This window comes from Mustela nivalis (genome assembly GCF_964662115.1).
Source record: "Mustela nivalis genome assembly, chromosome: 5".
Classification (NCBI taxonomy): Eukaryota; Metazoa; Chordata; class Mammalia; order Carnivora; family Mustelidae; genus Mustela; species Mustela nivalis.
Window position 1 is genome coordinate 148,025,700 of NC_139024.1, and position 19,879 is coordinate 148,045,578.

At 43.0% G+C, this 19,879-nt stretch overlaps 1 protein-coding gene across 2 annotated transcripts in view; it reads left to right on the top strand.

Moving 5' to 3' along the window:
* Positions 1–19,879, top strand: part of CAP2 (cyclase associated actin cytoskeleton regulatory protein 2) — a 139,748-nt gene that overhangs the window by 15,767 nt on the left and 104,102 nt on the right. The window contains exons 1-3 of one of the 2 annotated variants that reach the window (XM_082731830.1): positions 6,174–6,309; positions 9,944–10,065; positions 14,205–14,305. In XM_082731830.1, coding sequence (XP_082587956.1) covers positions 6,251–6,309; positions 9,944–10,065; positions 14,205–14,305 — 282 coding nt within the window. In that variant the 5' untranslated portion in view covers positions 6,174–6,250. Of the gene's footprint in view, positions 1–6,173; positions 6,310–9,943; positions 10,066–14,204; positions 14,306–19,879 lie in introns of those variants that run through there. The other variant, XM_082731831.1, reaches the window with a different exon arrangement.

A 19,879-nucleotide genomic window follows, 5' to 3' on the forward strand; every position in this document is an offset into this window, starting at 1 on the left:
GGGGGGGCATGTTTGGGGAGGTATGGCTTGTCTCTGTGAGTGGGTCTTTGGAACCCGCTGAGATGGAGGGGGCTGGGGTGAGGTCCTTTCCCAAGTCCAGCAGAAGACACTTTGCCTTTTTTCTCTGCACTGGAACTTTATTAGAGGTTTTGGAGGAATCCATTAGCCATTCAGGATCTTGTGTTTTCTCCAGTTCTATGAAACATTTAAGGTGTTCTTTTATTTATGTAACTCTCTGATCTTTCCTATTCTGGTTTTACTGTTTCAAAATTCCGAGACTCTTGAAACTTCTTAGCAATGAAGAGAAAATGATGGCTTTTTTTTTTTTTTTTCCCCTGTTTGGTGAGAAACAGGCTCCAAAAATGCCCAGTAGGAGAGTAAGCAAAAATATAAAGGCAGGCATCTTGGCAACACGAACATATCTTCTTAGAAAAACAATTTCCCAGCTTGACTGAGCAAGGTCTACTGCCGCCCCATCGCAAGGCAGCTGGGCAAGAATTGCATTTTGATCCCACTTTATTTTCTACCCATGCCCCTTGTGTTTGGCAGATAGTGGGAACTAACTGAACGAAACCAGCATATTGAGTGAGCCAATCAATGAATGAAGGAGGGAAGACCATGGCTTTTTCCTTCTACGCGTAACTATTATCCCATGGTTACATGATGGTTAACCACACAGTTCTTCTCCCAGTGATTGGGAGCTTCTGGAGAAAGGAAAGAAGGTCATTGTTACACTCATGATAAAGAGAAATTAACACCTAGGGCAGCCTGGTTTGATGGTGGTTCAACAAATATATGTATTTTTTTAATCTGGGCGGATTTATAGAGAAAGTAATCCATTGTGACTTTACTGGCTCGGGAGAGCTCACATATAACCAGCAGCCCAGTCTCAACATGGGAGAAGGTTAAAAAGTCATCTCCTCCTGTTAGTTCAAGTCCACTTTCTGTTTAAGCTTAGACTCATGATCTTTGGAAGCCCTTGGATCTAGGTCTTCCTTATAGAGTCTGAGGAAAAACGCTCACCACAGTTATTTCTGTACCTTCAGCCTAGTGAGGTTGACCTCAACCAGCAAGCTAGAACCTGGAAAACACAGCCATTGTGAACATGAAAATATTATCATAGTAGGGTTCTCCCCTGCTTGTTTTATGAACTTGCTGTGAGGCATTTACAAAACCTTTCGAACAATGTGGACTTTTTTTTTTTTTTAAGATTTTATTTATTTATTTGACAGAGATCACAAGTAGGCAGAGAGGCAGGCAGAGAGAGAGAGGAGGAAGCAGGCTCCCTGCTGAGCAGAGAGCCCGATGTGGGGCTCGATCCCAGGACCCTGAGATCATGACCCAAGCTGAAGGCAGCGGCTGAACCCACTGAGCTACCCAGGCGCCCCGACAATGTGGACTTTTAAACATTCCTGAAGCCCTGAAGAAAACAGGTGCTAATGGAAAACGCAGGGTTCACATTCCAGAGAACAGGGGCGCTCGTGTGAACCATGGGAGGAAGCCACTGTGGTGTTCAGTGGGGAAAACTAAGCCAGTGTCTTCTTCAAAATGGAAACTGCTCCTGTGAAAATCTGGCTTGCCACCTGATCTGGGATTATGCCAGTGAGTGGGCGGGCAAGGGAAGGCGGGGAGTGGTAGCCAATTAATTAGTCAATCAAAAAATATTTATAGAATTCCCTGTGTACATGGCAGCAGGCAGGACTTCGCGGGCGATGCAGGAAGAGTAAAAGGTGAGATGTCAGCCCGTGAAGGGCTCAGACTCGTCTCCTTGGGAGGCATGGTGTGCACGTGCTAGCAGAAAGCATGGCCTGAGACTGTTTTTTGTTTTTTGTTTTTTTTAAAGACTTTATTTATTTGACAGACGGAGATCACAAGTAGGCAGAGAAGCAGGCAGAGAGAGAAAGAGGAGAAAGCAGACTCCCCGCTGAGCAGAGAGTCCAATGCGGGGCTCGATCCCAGGACCCTGAGATCATGACCTGAACTGAAGGCAGAAGTTTTAACCCCCTGAGCCACCCAGGCGCCCCAGAGAGAGAGACGGTGTTTTAATTGAGCTGGGTGTCTTACGGATGCTGGGAATGTGACCCAGACAAAGAGGCGTTATTCTGGGCTTATCACCACATACTCCATACCCTGGGGAGTCAGTTTTCAAGGCAGCTTTGAGAATTGCTTTTTATAACTTTTTATAACGAAGTAGCTGGGTCTTAGCAGGCCCCTTGCCACGGAGCACAAGGTGATCTGGATGAGGGATGAAGGAGTGTTGTCTTCGAAACATGCTTCTGCAGAGTTTGGGTTTGTGTCCTTAGCAGAGGACGGTGTAAAAGCAAATGAGTCATTATAAAAATGCGTAGGGGCCTTCGGTTATAGGATCAGTAAGTCCTGGGGGTGTCACGTACAGCAGGGTGATTGGGATTAACAGTCCAGTGTTGTATTTTTGAAAGTTGCTAAGAGAGGAGATGCCAAAAGTTCTTACTGCAAGACACAAACTTGTACCTGTGTGTGTCGAGGGTTCATTGAGCCTCTCGGGGGGGCCATCGTGCAGCGGACAGTGGTCACCCCTCACCTGCGGCTGTCGGTTGCCTGTGGTCAGTCGCGGTGGGGAAGCAGGTGATCCTCTTTCTGATGCTACAAGGTCTCGGTAACCTCGGGCTGTCGTCACGGCGCCTGCATCACTCACCTCCCTTCATCTCATCGTGCTGGCACTTGGACACCTCGCGTCGTCACAGGAAGGAGGGTGGGTACCATCCGAGACAGAGAAAGGTCATAGTTACCTAACTTGTATTATAGTACAGTATATTGTTGTAATTGTTCTATTTATTATTAGCTATTATTGTATTTTATTATTAGCTATTGTTCTTTTTTTTTAAATGAGCACTTTTTATTGTTTTAAAGATTTTATTTATTTATTTGACAAAGAGAAATCACAAGTAGGCAGAGACGCAGGCAGAGAGAGGAGGAAGCAGGTTCCCCGCGGAGCAGAGAGTCCGATGCAGGGCTCGATCCCAGGACCCTGAGATCATGACCTGAGCCGAAGGCAGAGGCTTTAACCCACTGAGCCACCCAGGCGCCCCTTAGCTATTGTTCTTAATCTCTTACTTTGATATGTATATCAGAGATATATATATCTCTGATATATATATCAGATATATAGTAAACTTGGTCATAAGTATGTACCTCTAGGGAAAAGCATGGTATGTATAAGGTTTGGCACTATCTGTGGTTCCAGGCTTCCACTGAGGGTGGAGGACTGTAACCCGGTGGGTAGAGGAGGACTGCAGGGTCCATACATCAGATCATTATGCAATGCGCCTAAAACTGGTACACGATCTGTTGATTATTTCTGAATATTTGAATGCTTGGGGGAATATTTGTGACTACAAAACTACTGATTACGTACCCCAATTTTTGTTTTGTTTATTTTAAGATTTTGCTGATTTATTTTGGCGGGAGCATAGGGGAAGATGGAGGGGATGTAAGGAGAAGGAGAAGTAGGCTCCATGCTGAGCAGGGACCCTGATACCCAGCTGGATCCCAGGACGCCAGGATCATGACCTGAGCCTAGGCCGACTCAACCATCCGAACCACCTAGGCGCCCCTAAATTTTCATTTTATAGTAACCATTACGCATTAGAAATCATGACACGTTAGAAATCTCAGTGAAGGGGCACTTGGGTGGCTCAGTCAGTTAAGTGTCTGACTTTTGATTTCAGCTCAGGTCATGATCTTAGGGTGGTGAGATCAAGCCCCATGTCCGGCTCCAAGTTAGGCGTGGAGCCTGCTTACGATTCTCTCTCCCTCTTCCTCTGCCCCTCCCTGTGTCTCTTTCTTTCTGTCCCTTTCTGAAAGGAAAACAAACAAACGAACAAAAAATCCTTGGTAGAGTAAGTATGGGAACAGAGGAAAATGAAACACTGAAAAAAAAAAACGTTAAGGGTATAATTATAACGTATACCTGAAATTTTTAGCTAGTCATTTCCATTGACCAGGTTTGTTTTTTTTTTAATGTTATGTTATTTTACTTTACTTATTTTTTTTTTAATTTTTTACTGAAGCATAGTTAGCTTCAGGTATACACCCTAATGATTTAACAACTCTATTGACCAGTCTTTTAGGTGATTGCGCAGCATTTAAAATAAACAAAGACTTGATCTAGTGGTTTGTAGATCTGTTTCCACTGAGAGCAAAACAGATGGGATGACTTCATAACAGTAGCTGACACGTTTGTCACCGACCATGTGACAGACTTTGTATGCCTTTCTACCCATGTTCTAGCAACTCGATGGACGGGTAGTAACTAAAGCATAGCAAAACTAAGCTCTTCCCCAAAGACCTGCAGCTGGTGATTCCAAAACCAGGGTCCCCTATGAACAGCCCTGGTTAAAAATGGACTAAATGGGGGCACCTGGGTGGCTCAGTTGGTTAAGCATCTGGCTCTTGATCTCACCTCAAGTCTTGATCTCTGGATCTTGGGTTTGGGCTCCACTTTGGGCTCCACGATGAGCATGACGTCTACTTTAAAAGGAGGGGGGCAAAATGATTGAGACCTTATAAAATGTTTGCAAGTGTGGGGAATTCTCCCTTTCTGGAAACTACTGTGGGAAAGAATAGGAATGCTATCTCTTACTGTGTTAGAGTAGTCATTGCCTATTGACAGAACACTGGACATAAAACTAGTATCAGGAACTGAATATCTATGCTTTAAGGATGGGTCTTATAAAATGACCAAGGAGGCAAAAATAATTTTTTAAATGATGACAACTATCTTTTCTCCTAGGAAAATGCCTCCAGAACGCCTTAGCCTTCCAAGACAATATATGAGAGAAAATTCACCGGCTATGTTCTTACTGAAGTGCATGAAATATTTGTAAATGTGTGCCATTGCTGTGAAAGGAGTTTAAATTGTTTAAATATTTAGAATCCTAACTACTTTATTTGAAAAAAAAAAAAAAGCCACCCCAAAATGTAGTTTTTAAACTCACCCAGAGGTACAATATGCAGTGCCCATCGTCCTATCTTTCCCACACCTCTGGAAAATCATGTTTAAAGAAAACATTTGAGGGGTATCTGGGTGGCTCAGTCGGTTAAACATCTGACTTGATTTCAGCTCAGGTCTGGATCTCAGGGTCATGAGTTTGGGCCCCACATTGGACTCCATGTTGGGCATGGAGCCTACTTAAAAAACAAAAAACAGGGGCGCCTGCGTGGCTCAGTGTGTTAGAGCCTCTGCCTTTGGCTTGGGTCGTGATCCCAGGGTCCTGGGACTGAGCCCCGCATAGGGCTTTCCGCTCAGCAGAGAGCCTGTTTCCCTTCCTCTCTCTTCCTGCCTCTCTGCCTACTTGTGATCTCTGTCAAATAGATAAATAAAAAATCTTTAAAAAAAAGACAAAAAACATCTGGTCAACCACAAGGTATATTTGCTGTGAAAGCCCAAACCCCTGAGGACAAAGACCCCAGAAACTCCCTCCAGAAGGGAAAACAAAGGTTGTGTCAAAAGGATGAAGAATCAGAAAACCAGAACAGCTTTAGACCCGTCCACAGTAACCTAGGAAGCTAGAACCTGGTGGAGCAACCTCTTGAAAATTCTGAGGAAGCCTTCCAGCCTGGAGTTCTACAAACCATCAATCAGGTGTGAAGGAAAAATAAAGATAATTTCCAACTTGCGTGTTCTCCAATAAACAATTGTGCTTTCATGTACTTTTTCAGAAGACAGTGCTCTGAAATTAAGAAGACAGTTAAGGAAGTACAAGAAATAGGAGGATACAGAATCCAAAAAGCAGGCAATACTACATAAGAGAGAGGGGGAGATGCCTCATGGGGGAAGGTATAAGCAGATCTCTGGTCACAGAGCCTACAGAGCGCCCGAGCCCTCAGAGTGACTCTCCAGAAAACCTCTGAGAAGAAGGACCTAATAGCATTCCAGATGTGTTCAGCCCGCTCAAAAGGAGATTTCCACAACTGGGGGAAGTGTTCAGAGATGAATCAGGATTAAGTATGTAGAAAACAGAGAAGCTGAACCACATGGCTATAGGAAAGCAGGTTGTGAAAGCAAAACAAAACAAAAAATGAAGACTGACCTTAAGAGACGTCATGACTCAGCTGTGAATGGTCATAATTGTGTTGACACCGATGATTGGTCACACAGACATTGTGACACAATAGTCCTGGGGCACAGGGAAGTATGCGCGCATGTGATGGTGGGGATTAGGCAAGCAGAATGTGAACCCTCTTGGTTTTGGTGGGAACTCAGTGAATAATGCCTAGAACGGAAGAAAAACAAGACGTAAAGAGAGGAGCATGTTGCATACATAAGAGGTAATTAGTAAAAGCAATAGCTCAGCTACTGGAGATCGGTTGAGTCTCACTACAAAAGTGGAAGGGGGCAGCGGGGGGACTGTTGTGTTTTTGTAATAAGCCTTGTAGAACTGGTGATTCTTTAAATTCTGTGCATGTTTAAAAAGTTAAACTTTAAAAGGGGAAAAGGGAGGGGAGAATTCAAATGAGGAAAAAAAATGGTAAGTAAGATGAGTTACACGTCCTATTCTAAGGGAGCGCAAAAAAGAGTACTCCCAAATTAATAGAAAACAAGGAACTGAGATTCACGTCAAGTGTAATTTCCAACAACAGATCATTCAGAAGAGAAAGTTGTGGACTTTTGTGTTCCTCTCCTTTTTCCTTTCCAGATACCCTCACACCTGACCAGATGATTGTGTTTATCTGCTGTAAGCCAGAGGTTGTAGGAGACCTCAGATTGGCGTTGGCTTTTGCCTGAATAGGAGGACTGGACAGTGGGGGCCAAGTTGGGGCTCATCGTCTCCCCTAGGCTCTTTTAAAAAAATGTTGTCTATTTGAGAGACAGAGAGCAGGGAGGGGGAGAGCAGAGAAAGAGGGAGAGAGAATCCCAAGCAGACTTCCTGCTGAGCTCCAATGGATCGCAACACAGGGCTCGACCTCATGGCCCTGAGATCAAGACCTGAGCTGAAACCCAAAGTCAGACAACCAACTGAACCCTCCAGGTGCCCTTGACCTAAGTTCTTGATTGTCCAGCTGTGTGTCTGGCTTCTCTCTGCTTCTCATCTGATTCTTAGAACATCTTATGTGCAGCTCTCTTGTATCCGCCTCTTCCGTTGGCTTCCTGGTCCGAGCTCATCTGTCCGTGGGCCTGGCTTCGACTCATTCCTTACCCTGACCTTACTGTCTCCAGCCCCTGCCCTGTCCCTTTCCTCAGCCTAATTCTTAATTCCCGGCCCCCACCTCTTCATGAAAACTTGGCTCAATCTACTTTGAAAAACCAAGGCAAATGGAACTGCCTGGGAAGAATGTGGAGAATCTGCTGCCTTGTTCTTTCTTCATTCTTGAGAGCCAGGATAGCAGCTGAGGGCGCATGTGGGGAGAAGCACGTGCGTGTGTCTTGGGAGAGGAGGGGACAGCCATCTCGGGCCCCGTCCTTCTCCCTGGAAATGCTATTGTGTATGTTTCCGACATCCTAGAGCGTCCTTTCATTGATACGTTCTTCTGTTTCTCTTAGAAACGGTTCTCAAATTTTAAATCTAGAGGTATCTTTACAGCTTCCGTGCATGAGCTGTGTTTTGGTCTCTTAAGAGGCTGTGACCAGACTCCACAGTCCATGGTGATTTTACACGAAGTGACATCTGATTTGCTTTTAGACTGCATTCCATACCAATCAGCCCAGCCCTGCGGTTTGTGGACTAACTCCTGTTGTCTCTCAACATATGGAGTGCTATTAGATAGTGTGAGTTGGAGTCTTGTCAGGGAGGCTGATTAAGCCACAGTCGGGGACAGTCGTCCTAAGTGTGAAATGTAACAGGCCCTCCGAGACGGCGCTGGGAGCCTCTGGAGGTGGTTGGTGCCTCTCTGTTGGGGCATCGGGAGGTTCGCAAACAAAGCAAACAAATTTTTCCCCCTAGTATGGGCTAGGTCTATGACAGTAACATTTGGCAAGTTGAGTAACAGGGAACATAGATAACTGTGAACAGATGGACAACTATTAAAAGATTTGAGGGGCTTTTATCATCTCTCAAATGGCCTTCACCCACCTACAGGATACCCAGTTCCCTTGCAAGATTACGTAAAGGGCTCAATTAAATTTCTTCTCCCCTTTTTTTCTTCTTCAATTGCAATAGAATCAAAAGTTCTGACGTTAAGAGGAAAAGAATAGATGAGAAACTGCTAATTTTGAATCCCCTTGGGATTAGATGCTGATCTCAGCTGTGCAGAGAATACTGCCCCATATTTTGAAGGAATAGCTGCTGGCAGCTTTAGAGATGACTTCCAAAATAGACAGTGAACTCCCCCATCCGTATCTGATGACCGTCTGACATTTAGATGCAGAGTAACAGAGCTATCCACGTGTTTTGAGGAATATAACCTTGTTTTTAAATATGGCCATGGCAAGTCATTATGTTTAAGCTCAAAACTAGTGAAATACAAAATGCAAAAAAGAAAAAAAAATGCATTACCTGGTTCCTTGCAGAAATAAGAAATGTTGCACGTCTTAGAGCGATAATATTTAGGCACCCTCTGGGGCAGCACTGTCTCTGATATGGGAGCATGCCAGTCCTCCTTGGCTCAAGATGATGCTTGGAAAGTTTGCAAGAGTGAGAACGACAGACACTGATTAAGATGAGGCATGGTTTATTCTCTCTGGGGCAGGAAACTGATTTTGCCAAAAATAGTTACAAGGTGTACAGTGGGAGCTGTGGTACCTCAACATTGGATCTCATGAGCCCGGCCAAATTAAAATTGGGTTCCATTCCTCAGGGGTCGCCTCCATAGCGTTATGTTATAGGGCCAACAAATTTCAAGGTACTGGGGCAGCTGGGTGGCTCAGTGGGCTAAGCCTCTGATTTCGGCTCAGGTCATGATCTCAGGGTCCTGGCATTGAGCCCTGCATCGGGCTCTCTGCTCAGCAGGGAGCCTGCTTCCCCCACCACCTGCCTCCCTCTCTACTTGTGATCTCTGTCAAATAAATAAATAAAATCTTTAAAACAAAATTTCAAGGTACTACCTGTGTACACTCAGTGTAGCTCTTGAAGGAGTGTTTGGAAGTAGGAAGGATAGATACCCAACCCCACTCTTATCCAGTGTCCGTTCCCTTATTCAGTGTCAAACCCAGGTGCTCCCCACTGAGACTGCTGGGTCACTGAAGCTCCCTGTCTCCAGAAACCACCCCCTGCCCCTGGACCTAAATTTTGTCCAAGGAAATAAACATTCTTGATATTTTAATTTAAAACCTCCACCCTTCAAAATAATTGTAATCTGAAATAATCCAGCAACAGAAATGCTAAAGGTAGTGGTATATAGAAAACAGGTAGCTCTTGGAGGTAAAAACCCATTTGCCTGCTAAACGATGTAATTTTATAAACTCAGAGTTCCGCACTGGGCTGTTTGACTGAAGCTAATTGAGTAAATAAACAATTATCAGTAGGTTTAGTATCCCCTGGAGAGTTATACTTGCACAGAAAGAGTCACTGGAAGTAGTTAAAATATGTTCCTACCATTTAGTAGGATAAAAGTTGGCAACATTAACCGTGAGATACATGTTCACAGGCTTTTAAGTATATGCTAGACATAGATTGTATCATAGCACAGGAAGCATCCAACCAGACACTTGTTAATGGCATAGGGAGTGAATTTCTTGTGCATTACATATGGGGCTTATAAATGCCATTGAATTGAATGAATAATAAGAATATTTTCATTAAATTGAATATAAGATCAGTATACTTGGCGGGGGTTTTTTGTTCCAAGTTCTATGTTTTTTGGAATTTCACCTGTTTTCCTGCTGTGTAGAAATACTGTCTAGGTAATTAAAGCCATCCCGAGCAATTTTTATTTTCCTTCTTGCTGCTGTTAAGTTTACTGGCGTCGGCTTGCTAATCCTCCCTGACATTCACACGGACTCCCGTTTGCGCCTGTGTTTTTCTAGAATGGCAGAGATGCAGGCACTGATGGAGAGGCTGGAGCGGGTGGTCGGCCGACTGGAGCTGCTGTCTGCGGGGTCTTACCGGCCTCCTGGGGACTGCGGGGAGATTAATGGTGTCATTGGAGGTAGGGACACAAACTGTTGTCATTACTGGTCTCCGTGAGGGTCGCTTAATGTTGTCCCCATCACTTAGTTCTCCAGAAATATTTTTGCCAACTTCCTTCAGCTTCTGTACCCCTTCCCTTATATGTGACCATGACATTAACCAGATGCAAGCCACCCCTGAAAAAGGGAAAGGCAGAATGTTCCAACCCACAATCCACAAGAATTAACCAGTTATCTGTGCCTATTAAGAGCATGATCTATATGCCAAATACCATTATTCTTTTGTTTTAGTGTTTATAATGTTCCGCATTCCATAGTGACTATAAATATATTATCTGAGTAATTATCAAAGAGAAATTAACGTTCTCAATTACAGTGTCAATGGGAAGGAATTATCATTCTGTCAATTTTAATTTTAAAGAGAACAAGTCATTAAATTTAAGAACTATAATTGGGAAGGAAAGGAGTCTGAGGTGAAGGCAAACATTGGTTTCAAGTAACATGATTACATCGCATTATTTTACTTGTGCTTATTTCTAATCAAATGTGCCTTTAACCTTGTGTGCCAATGCCACATTTGAAAAAAAAAAAAGATTTAAAAATATTATATGATCAAACATAAAAAGTTAACTACATAACATAAGAAGTTAACTCTAAGGACACCATATATGGCAAACTCTCTAAGTTATCCACAGTCATTTTTTCAGTTCCTTCTTGTCTGAGGTCATAGACTTAGCAAAATTAAAATACAGGACACCCAGTTACATTTGAATTTTAGATGAACTACTTTTTTTTTTTTTTTTTGGCATAAGTGTGTTCCAAATATTGCATGGGATATACTGCATGGTTACACACTTATCCTAAAAATGTATTCATTGTTTATTTGAAATTCAAATGTAACTGGGGGTTCTGCATTTCATCTGGCAGCTCTATTCTTGTGTCAAGTACATTTCCTCCTTATCTGACCCATTTTGAATCCTATCAGGCTTTGGGGGCTGGGAAAAGCCTTGGGGAATGGGGGCTTAAAAAAAAAAAAAAAAAAAAAAAAAAAAAGCTTTCACCAGGCAAGGTTCCCATTGGTGCTTTTAGAATTTCAGGCATATTTGGAACCTTGCCTTGTGTTGCACGCCTTGGGACAAAAATGACTGTGTGAGCACAAATGTAGGGGCTGGTCCCCTCCTCACCCCCCTGAAACAGAATGAAAATTAAAATGCTTTGAATGAGTTGAAAGGGGGTGTTGTTTAAAGGGAGGCTGCCAGGGGCCTGCAAGTTTCTTCCACATCAACTGAGATACATCTATGATTTCATTTTAAGCCTCTTTTTGTTAACGGTATGGTTGGTATATGAGATCCAGTCAACCTCCTTTGTAAGAAAATATTTTCATGTTCCCTTCAGTAACTTGGTTTTCTTATGTCTTTGACATAAGTGATCAAAAGACATTTCTTTACAAGTGCTGACCACAAATGTAGAGCCTGTGAATGCAGAAAATAAAGTTAAACTCCAACTCTCAGGAGACCATGTAGTGTTGTTGAATGAAGGGGGAAAGAAATCCCTCCGTAGTTTGAACCTCACATGACTTAAAGAGGTGCTGGGCTGCACTTTGTATTTTCTTTGTTAAAGAAATAATTTTGGGGGGAAATTAATAGGTCAACAAAATCAGAAGGCAGGTAATTAAATTACTTAGGTATTTAAACAGGTACGTTCTGATACAGCAAATCATTCTAAACCATTTATTAAAGTTAGGTGTTTCAAAACAACTTAGCCAGTAATTTATTATTCTGTTTGAAATGGAGTAGGGTCATTTCGGAAGAAGGATAAGTAGCGAAATAAATACCTGGAAGATACCCGTCCTTTAAAGTTCGCTCATCCTCAGCAGCACTGGTTTCATTTCTTCTTAATTTCGTGAGCCTTGATGATCTCCTAAACTCTGTTTTTAACAAATCCTTGAGGACAACCTCTTGCTTTAAACATAAACATCATTATAACAGTGATGTTGTAACTAAAGTTTAGGGAAACATTTGAAGGTAAAAAGAAACTTTTAGATGAAATCCCATCCATTACACATCTGCAATGTGCACAGATCAGAGGACTGCCTCCGCATGAGCCTGCGGCTCTGTTGGGTTTTACGATGTGTTTTCTTTCTTTTTTTTCCCCCTGACAATCAGGTAAGTTTGGTTCAACCGCTGAAGAAGTATTTCTGCATGCCCGCCAAGTGACAAGTCCTATGTGTTACGTGCGAGGAAATCTTAAGATGAATTACATACAGTCAGAATCCTCCAGACTCTTTAGTCTCTGTGCATTGCCATTCATGGCCACAGATGCTTTGATTAAGGTGCTCACAAGGTGCATGTTGTAGGGAAAGACAGGTCGTTAAAGGCTGCCCAGAGGAGGTCTGAGCAGAGCCGAGTGATGAAAGGACATTCCTTCTGCTAGGTAGAGTGCTTTGTCGTGTTCCTAAAACTCTCCCACTTTAGACACGTAACAGAGTCCTCTGAGGCGTCTCCCCCAGCAACAAATGGATTGATCTGTTTCCAGATGGATCCATAAGGAATCTTTGGGCATATCTCCCCTTTTATGTTCAGTAGTTGATAACGTACTATATTGTGAACATTAAGGTAACTCAGCTTCAATAGCCTCCTTAGATGTTAGATCGCAGGTGCGCTGCTGTTAGATAGCGCTGTCAAAACCTGTTTTCATCACCCTCTGGGCCTCTGGGAAAGCAAGGAAGCTTTATCCTACACGTTTATCAGGAGGGATACTTCAGTAGAGTATGAGAAGGGAATCTTAGGTTTTGGTTTGGATATTTTTTTTTTTTTTTAAAGATTTTATTTATTTATTTGACAGAGAGAAATCACAAGTAGGTAGAGAGGCAGGCAGAGAGAGAGGAGGAAGCAGGCTCCCTGCCGAGCAGAGAGCCCGATGCGGGGCTCGATCCCAGGACCCTGAGATCATGACCTGAGCCGAAGGCAGCGGCTTAACCACTGAGCCACCCAGGCGCCCCAGTTTGGATATTTTTTTAAGATTTTACTTAATTTATTTATTTACTTACTTACTTGAAAGAAAGAGAGAGCATGGGTGGGGAGGCAGAGGGAGAGGGAGAACCAGACCGCCCACTGAGCAGGGAGCTGATGCCGAGCTCCATTCCAGCACCCCCGGATCGTGCCCTGAGCTGAAGGCAGATGCTTAACTGACTGAGCCACCTGGGCACCCCTGGTTGGAATTTTAATTGTCTGTGGGGTTGAGTTTCTCAATATTAGGGTCCTGAAATCTGGGACTAAGACACAGTTTTTCTGTCAGTTTAAAGGTGGGAGAAGAGAAACAGAGCATGCCAGGTTGGGCTGATGTCACTTGGTTTTGACAATAAGTTGTCAGATCAAAACTTAATGTGAGGGGCGCCTGGGTGGCTCAGTGGGTTAAAGGCTCTGCCTTCGGCTCAGGTCATGATCCCAGGGTCCTGGGATCGAGTCCCGCGTTAGGCTCTCTGTTCAGCAGGGAGCCTGCTTCCTCCTCTCTCTCTGCCTACCTCTCTGCCTACTTGTGATCTCTGTCTGTCAAATAAATAAATAAAATCTTAAAAAAAAAAAAAAAAAAAGGAGAAAAAAAAAACTTAATGTGAGTTAGCTCAGCAGTCCTTTCCATGCCTCCAACTCCACTTCCTACCCCCCAGAAAGTGAGGACAGGGCAGAACGGAACATGTGACACTGGTGTTCTTTTCCCATTTATTTGCCCGGAGTGTTACTGCCTTTTCATTGTCGTGGGCGATCTTGGTAATAGTTTACAAGGTCGTATCAATAAGGCTTGTGTCAGTTCTTGGTTCGCCGCTCAGTTTGACCTATAGCTTTGGTCAAGTCACGTGCCCTGATTGTATCTCCACTTCTTTATGGGTAAAAGTGTGATGCTACCTACCTCATGAGTTTGAGGCAGAAATAAATTAGTATGTAAGTGAAAGTGCTTACTCAAGTGGATGAAAAATAGCAAAGCATTGTTTTCTTGAGCCTGGAGCCGTTGAGAAACGTTTCCTAAGTACTGAGTGAATGAATGCCCTAGTGAAAAGAATGAGAACGGCATGAGTGATATTAAGCTTCCATAGTTCCTATGGCAAAGCAGTACTAGCTTTTCTTTAAACTCTTGGGAACTGACAAATGTGCTTCTTCCAAAGGTGTGGCACCCTCGGTGGAAGCCTTTGATAAGCTGATGAACAACATGGTGGCGGAGTTTTTAAAGAAGAGTAGGATCCTTGCTGGTGATGTGGAGACTCAGGTGAGTACTTTCCTCTCTTGTTGTCTGTGGAGAAGATGACTACTATGATTACTATTTAAAAAAACGCAAAATGACAGAGGCGGGTGAAGATATGGGGAAACTGGGACCCTGGTGCACTGCTGGCGGGAATGAAAAATGGTGCAACCAGGATGGAATATCCCACTGCTGGGCATAGACCCAGAGAAATTGAAAGCAAGATCTTGAAGAGGTGTTTGTACACCCAAGTTCAAAGCAGCATTGTTCACAATAGCCAAGAGGTGGAAGCTACCCGAATGTCTGTTGGTGGAGGAAGAGTAAACACAATGCGGTCTGTATGTACAAGGGAATATTATTCAGCTTTGAAAAGGAAGGAAATTCTGACATGTGCTATCATGTGGATATACCAAGGATGTTATGCTCAGTGAAATAAGCCAGTCGCAGAAGGACAAATGCTGTATGGTTCTACTTCCATGAGGTATCTATGATTTATTTGAGCTATCTGATTAGTCAAACTCATAAATGCAGAAAGTAGAATGGTAGCTCCTTGGGGTTGGGGGACAGGAGAAATGGGAACTTGTTTAATGGGGACGGAGTTTTCATTTTGCAGTGAAAACTAAACTCCAGAAAAAGTTCTGGAGATCTGTTGTGAAACAGCATGAATATACATAACACTACTGAACTGTATGTTTAAAAATGGTTAAGATGGAAGCTTTTGTATTATATGTGTTTACTACAGTGAAAAAGTGCAGCCTGAGGAAAAGCAAAGCCATAGAATTTAAAAATCTTTGGATTGGGAAAGACCTATAATGATATCTCGGCCATCTTCCCAGTTTTAGACATTTCTTTTTTACATTTAAAATGTTTAGCATCATCCTTGAGAGCAGTCATTATTTACATGCATTGAGTGAAAATCCAATGTAATAGCCAAACCAATTAGAAACCTAAAAGAAATCTATCACCAGGTTCTTCTTTTTTATTTGCCTTTGTTTCTCACAGAGGATTAAATTCCAAATCCATCTGCCTGTGGATTTCTCAGCAATGGCAAAACCATTTTCAGTGTAGATTCACAGAAAATCTGATTCTTGAATAAAGCTGTGGTTTGCGGTAAAGGGAAAAAAAAGAAAAACATAAAAAGGGACTCTCTCTTACTTGTCCCCCAATTAGACATTACCTGCAACACCCAACACCAGTCTTCCACACGATCTGGTGACTCGGGTTATACCAGAGTTTCCAGAATTGTAATTAACAGGTGCTTCTCTCATCACATTTGCAATGCATTTGTTCATCACATCTGAGAAAAATGAAGATTCTCCTCATGACCTCCGTTTTTATTAAATATGCCTATTGAAATGCCATTGGCAAAAGAGGGGAAGCTCTGATGTCCATGAGTTCTAGAAAAGTCTGAGTAATAAGACGTGTTTGCTTCAGATGTGTCATAGAGCTCAGTAATTGCTCTGGCCTGCTCTCAAACTTTAATGGGTTTGTTCGTAAGAAACGGTGTACACAGTAAGATAGTGGCTGAGCTGCTTCTGTTCTGAGGAGTGACGGTACCTGAAAACCACACATAAAATGGACTATTGCTGCCAATACACTAAAAGAGATTCTCGAGTGACTGACAGACCTTTATTGTCTTGAACTCTATTACAATTGGGTCATTATTGTCACTATTTTTTTAAGATTTTATTTGTTATTATTTTTTTAAGATCTTATTTATTTAGGTATTTGAAAAGAAAGAGCATGAGTGGGAGGGGCAGAGGCAGAGGGAAATGGCGGACCCCAAGCTGACTGCACCGAGCGTGGAGCCCAACGCAGGGTTCAGTCCCACGACCCCGAGATCATGACCTGAGCCAAAATCAAGAGTCAGCCACTTAACCAACTGCACCACCCAGGTGCCCCTCATTATTATTACTATTAATTCACATTGACATTGTGTTTCTGAGATACAGAGTGCATTATAACTCTCATTAGTAATAGCTCCCAGAACCATGTAGAGAAGTGTTTTACTAAAGAATAAAGAGGCCTATTAATAGATATATTTAATTTTGCATTAGAAAACATGTAGAGTTTGCATACTAAGTAAGTCTCTCCAAATTCCATAGTAAACAGTTCCTTTCGATTCCTTTCAGAACAAAGCAAGTTATAAATAAAGTGTCGCTTCATTCATATTAAGCTTTTTCTTCTCTCCACTCATCAGCCTGAACACAGTAGGACTCAGTGGGACTGTTCTCGATAACGGATGCAAAATGCTTTAAAAAATTATTTTTCACTAGTGGGTTTTTTTTAAGTGAAAGAAGGAAGGTAAGGAGAGAAAGAAGGAAAGAAAAAAGAGAGGGAGAGAGAGGAGGAAAAGAAAGGGGGGGGGGAGAGAGGAAAGGAAGAGAAAAGAAGAAAAGAGAGAAAAGAAAAGGAAGGAGGTTAGGAAGGAAGGATGGAAGGGAAACAAAGCTTATCATCCAAAAGTTCAGCCTCCGATTCTACAACACAAAGAGAGCCCAGGCAGCCGTTGTCCATCTGCCTATGACTTTCATACACTGAGCAAATGGTTTATTTTTTCTCTCTTATGGAACCATGTGTCATTGACATTGAGCTTGCAGCTGCTGCCTCTCACATAAGCCAGAAGTGGGGGGTTGAACTTTGTTCCAAGAACACACCTGTTGCCTAGAAAAGAAAAAAAGGAAAAAACCCTCACATACCTGATTGTACAGTATGGAAATTTGAGAATGACACAAATGTGCGTCACGCTAAATCCTAGCCCTGTGTTTAGAAGCTGTCCCACAGATACTAATGATGAATAAGGGCAGCCGAGCTATGATTTAACGTCTGCTTCGATGTGTCGGCTGCTGGTTGGGCTTAATTTACTGATCACTCAATACTCTATTGACAGAACAGACCACAAAAAAGGGGAACTAATAGCTACAATTAGGAAGCTCTGCTGAACCAGAGAGCATAACAGGTTTAGAGAAGATTAGGTCTTGTAAAGCCTTCTTGGAAGCAACATAAACCCACGGGCTTATTTAAACTGCTCTTCAATCCAGAGACACTGATGCAGCTTGCACCCCTTTTAAGAAAAAGGTATAATTTTATAATAGAGGGTTAGATTAAATGGGGTCTTCAGCGTCAAAGGAAAGGGTCATCCGTAATACCAAGCCCTTCGTCAGACGTCATTTATCTTTAACTGGAGTAATGTGATTTTTCTTACAAAGCTGTCCTGTTGTTATTCATGGTCTACGGACCCAACCTCGGGCTAGTTCTAAATGACTTGACAGTCACGAAACAGCTACAAGCCATGTAGATCCTCATAATGCAAACCCTTTTTGGAGATTTTATGGAATTTACATTTTTAAAATGTCTCTAGAAGTCTGGAACATTTATTTTCTGCCCTTGATTAAAATGGATAAGAAAGAAACACTCTTTTATTCATCGTTTCATAAAAATGAAAGAACCATAATTTGAACAAAAAGGCAATAAAATTCAATTAAGAAGTATAACACATTTAAGCATCGTGTGATTAACTCACACCGCACAATGTTAGGACCTTGCCTTCTCTGCCATCATAAAGGATGCACATTTTTAGCCAGTTGTGGTAGCTGAACTCTGGGGTCACCATCACGGCTCTAGATGTGTCTAGTCTTTGTCATTGATGCGAGTCATCTATAAAACCTTGTGTTCATTTTAAGCTGTGCTGGTGGAGTCACGTGTTCAAAGAGAGCCTGACGAGGACTAGCAGTCTGTATCTGGGTCTTAGAGCTGGCTCACCTTTTTACAGCGTAACCTTGAGCTCGTCCCTTACCCTCCTCAGTAATGAGGCTGGATGACCTCACTCCCAGTGGCCTTTCCTTTCTGGCAGCCGGTGGGAGTGACCACCTGTTGTGTCGGCATTAGAGCAGGAGGGAGGGGCTGGTTGGTTTCCAGACGGAGCTTGCCACAGGACATCATCACAAATATAAAAGCATCTTGGGCCATGCCAGGGAAAGTACTTCAGTCATCTCAACATCTGAAACAAACAGAAGGAAACATGTCAGGAAAAGGACACACAGAACACTAAAAGACAAACTGTCATCCTGCTTTCCTATGCTACAGAAGACACTCAGACGCCTTCATTGGAAGAGACCTTGAGGCCTCCCTGAGTCTGTCCTTCTTGGTCGTACAGGTTGTCACTTACTCCTTTATTGGACCTGTTCTTTGAAAATAATAACTGTCTTTGGATTAAATAATACAAAATGTGTGCATAGTTATGTTTCTAATTGTATCCTTTTCTTCCTTAATTCATACTCATTTAAAAAGTGATCTTTTGGGGCGCCTCTCAGGTCGTGATCTCAGGGTCCTGGGATTGAGTCCCGCATCGGGCTCTCTGCTCAGCAGGGAGCCTGCTTCCTCCTCTCTCTCTCTCTGCCTGCCTCTCTGCCTACTTGTGATGTCTCTCTGTCAAATAAATAAATAATAATCTTAAAAAAAAAAAAAAGTGATCTTTTGGGCTGCCCAGGTTGCTCGGTTGGTTAAACATCTGTCTCTTTTTTTTTTAATAAATTTTTTAAAGGTTTTATTTATTTATTTGACATACAGAGATCACAAGTAGGCAGAGAGGCAAGCAGAGAGGAGGGAAGGAGAAGCAGGCTCCTTGCTGAGCAGAGAGCCTGATGTGGGGCTCGATCCCAGGACCCGGGGATCATGACCTGAGCTGAAGGCAGAGGCCTAACCCACTGAGCCACCCAGGTGCCCCTAAACATCTGTCTCTTGATCTCAAGCTCAGGTCTTGATCTCAGGGTCCTGAATTCAAGCCCATGTGGGGCATGGAGCCTACTTTAAAAAATACATATTTTTTTGCATTTTAAATGCTTTATAACCTGGGTCAATATAGGAACCCTTCTGCCCTCACTCCCGTCACCCCCAAAATCATCAGAAGCAGAGGTTAGGGGTGGACTCCACCAACACCCCATTCTACGCAAACCTCCTTTACTCTCCTGCTTACCTTCAGCCAAGTCGTTTCTCCCACTAATTTCTAGTTCCCTGCTAATTGCTTCATTTGAAACATTTATTTTTACAGTAACTAGACATAGAGTACTTTGGCAATTCCAAGCCCGAAGGATCTGTAGGTCTTTCACATTCTCCAAATGGCAGAGATCCAAAAAATGACTTGTGGCAAGAATTCTGCCCCCAGATATCATACAGACTTCGAGTTGGGACTTTTCTTTCTTACTGGCTTAGCCAGTTACGATTATCAGAATTATTAGAGAAGGAGATGCATTAAAATTATCGCTTCTAATATATATCCCTTTCCTTTTCCCTTCTCACTCCCTCTCACCTTTCTTCCTTCCTTCCCTCCCTCCCTCCACACCCTGGAGAGGTTAGGTGACATCAGTGATAGGCTGAGTGATGAGCCTTGATCTGGTGCGGAGTGGAGTTCTGGTCTCCCCAGTTGCAATCCTTTGGGTGGGGAGACACCCGTCTTTGGCTCTCGGCTGCTGTGTCCCCCATCATCTTTGGGGGAAATGAGCCCTAGTGAGAAGCACGTGGCACTGACTGCCCTCTTCCTCCCAGCCTCTGCACTCCATAGTGGTTCCCACTTCCCCTACCCGGTGCCCACTGTGCGAGGAA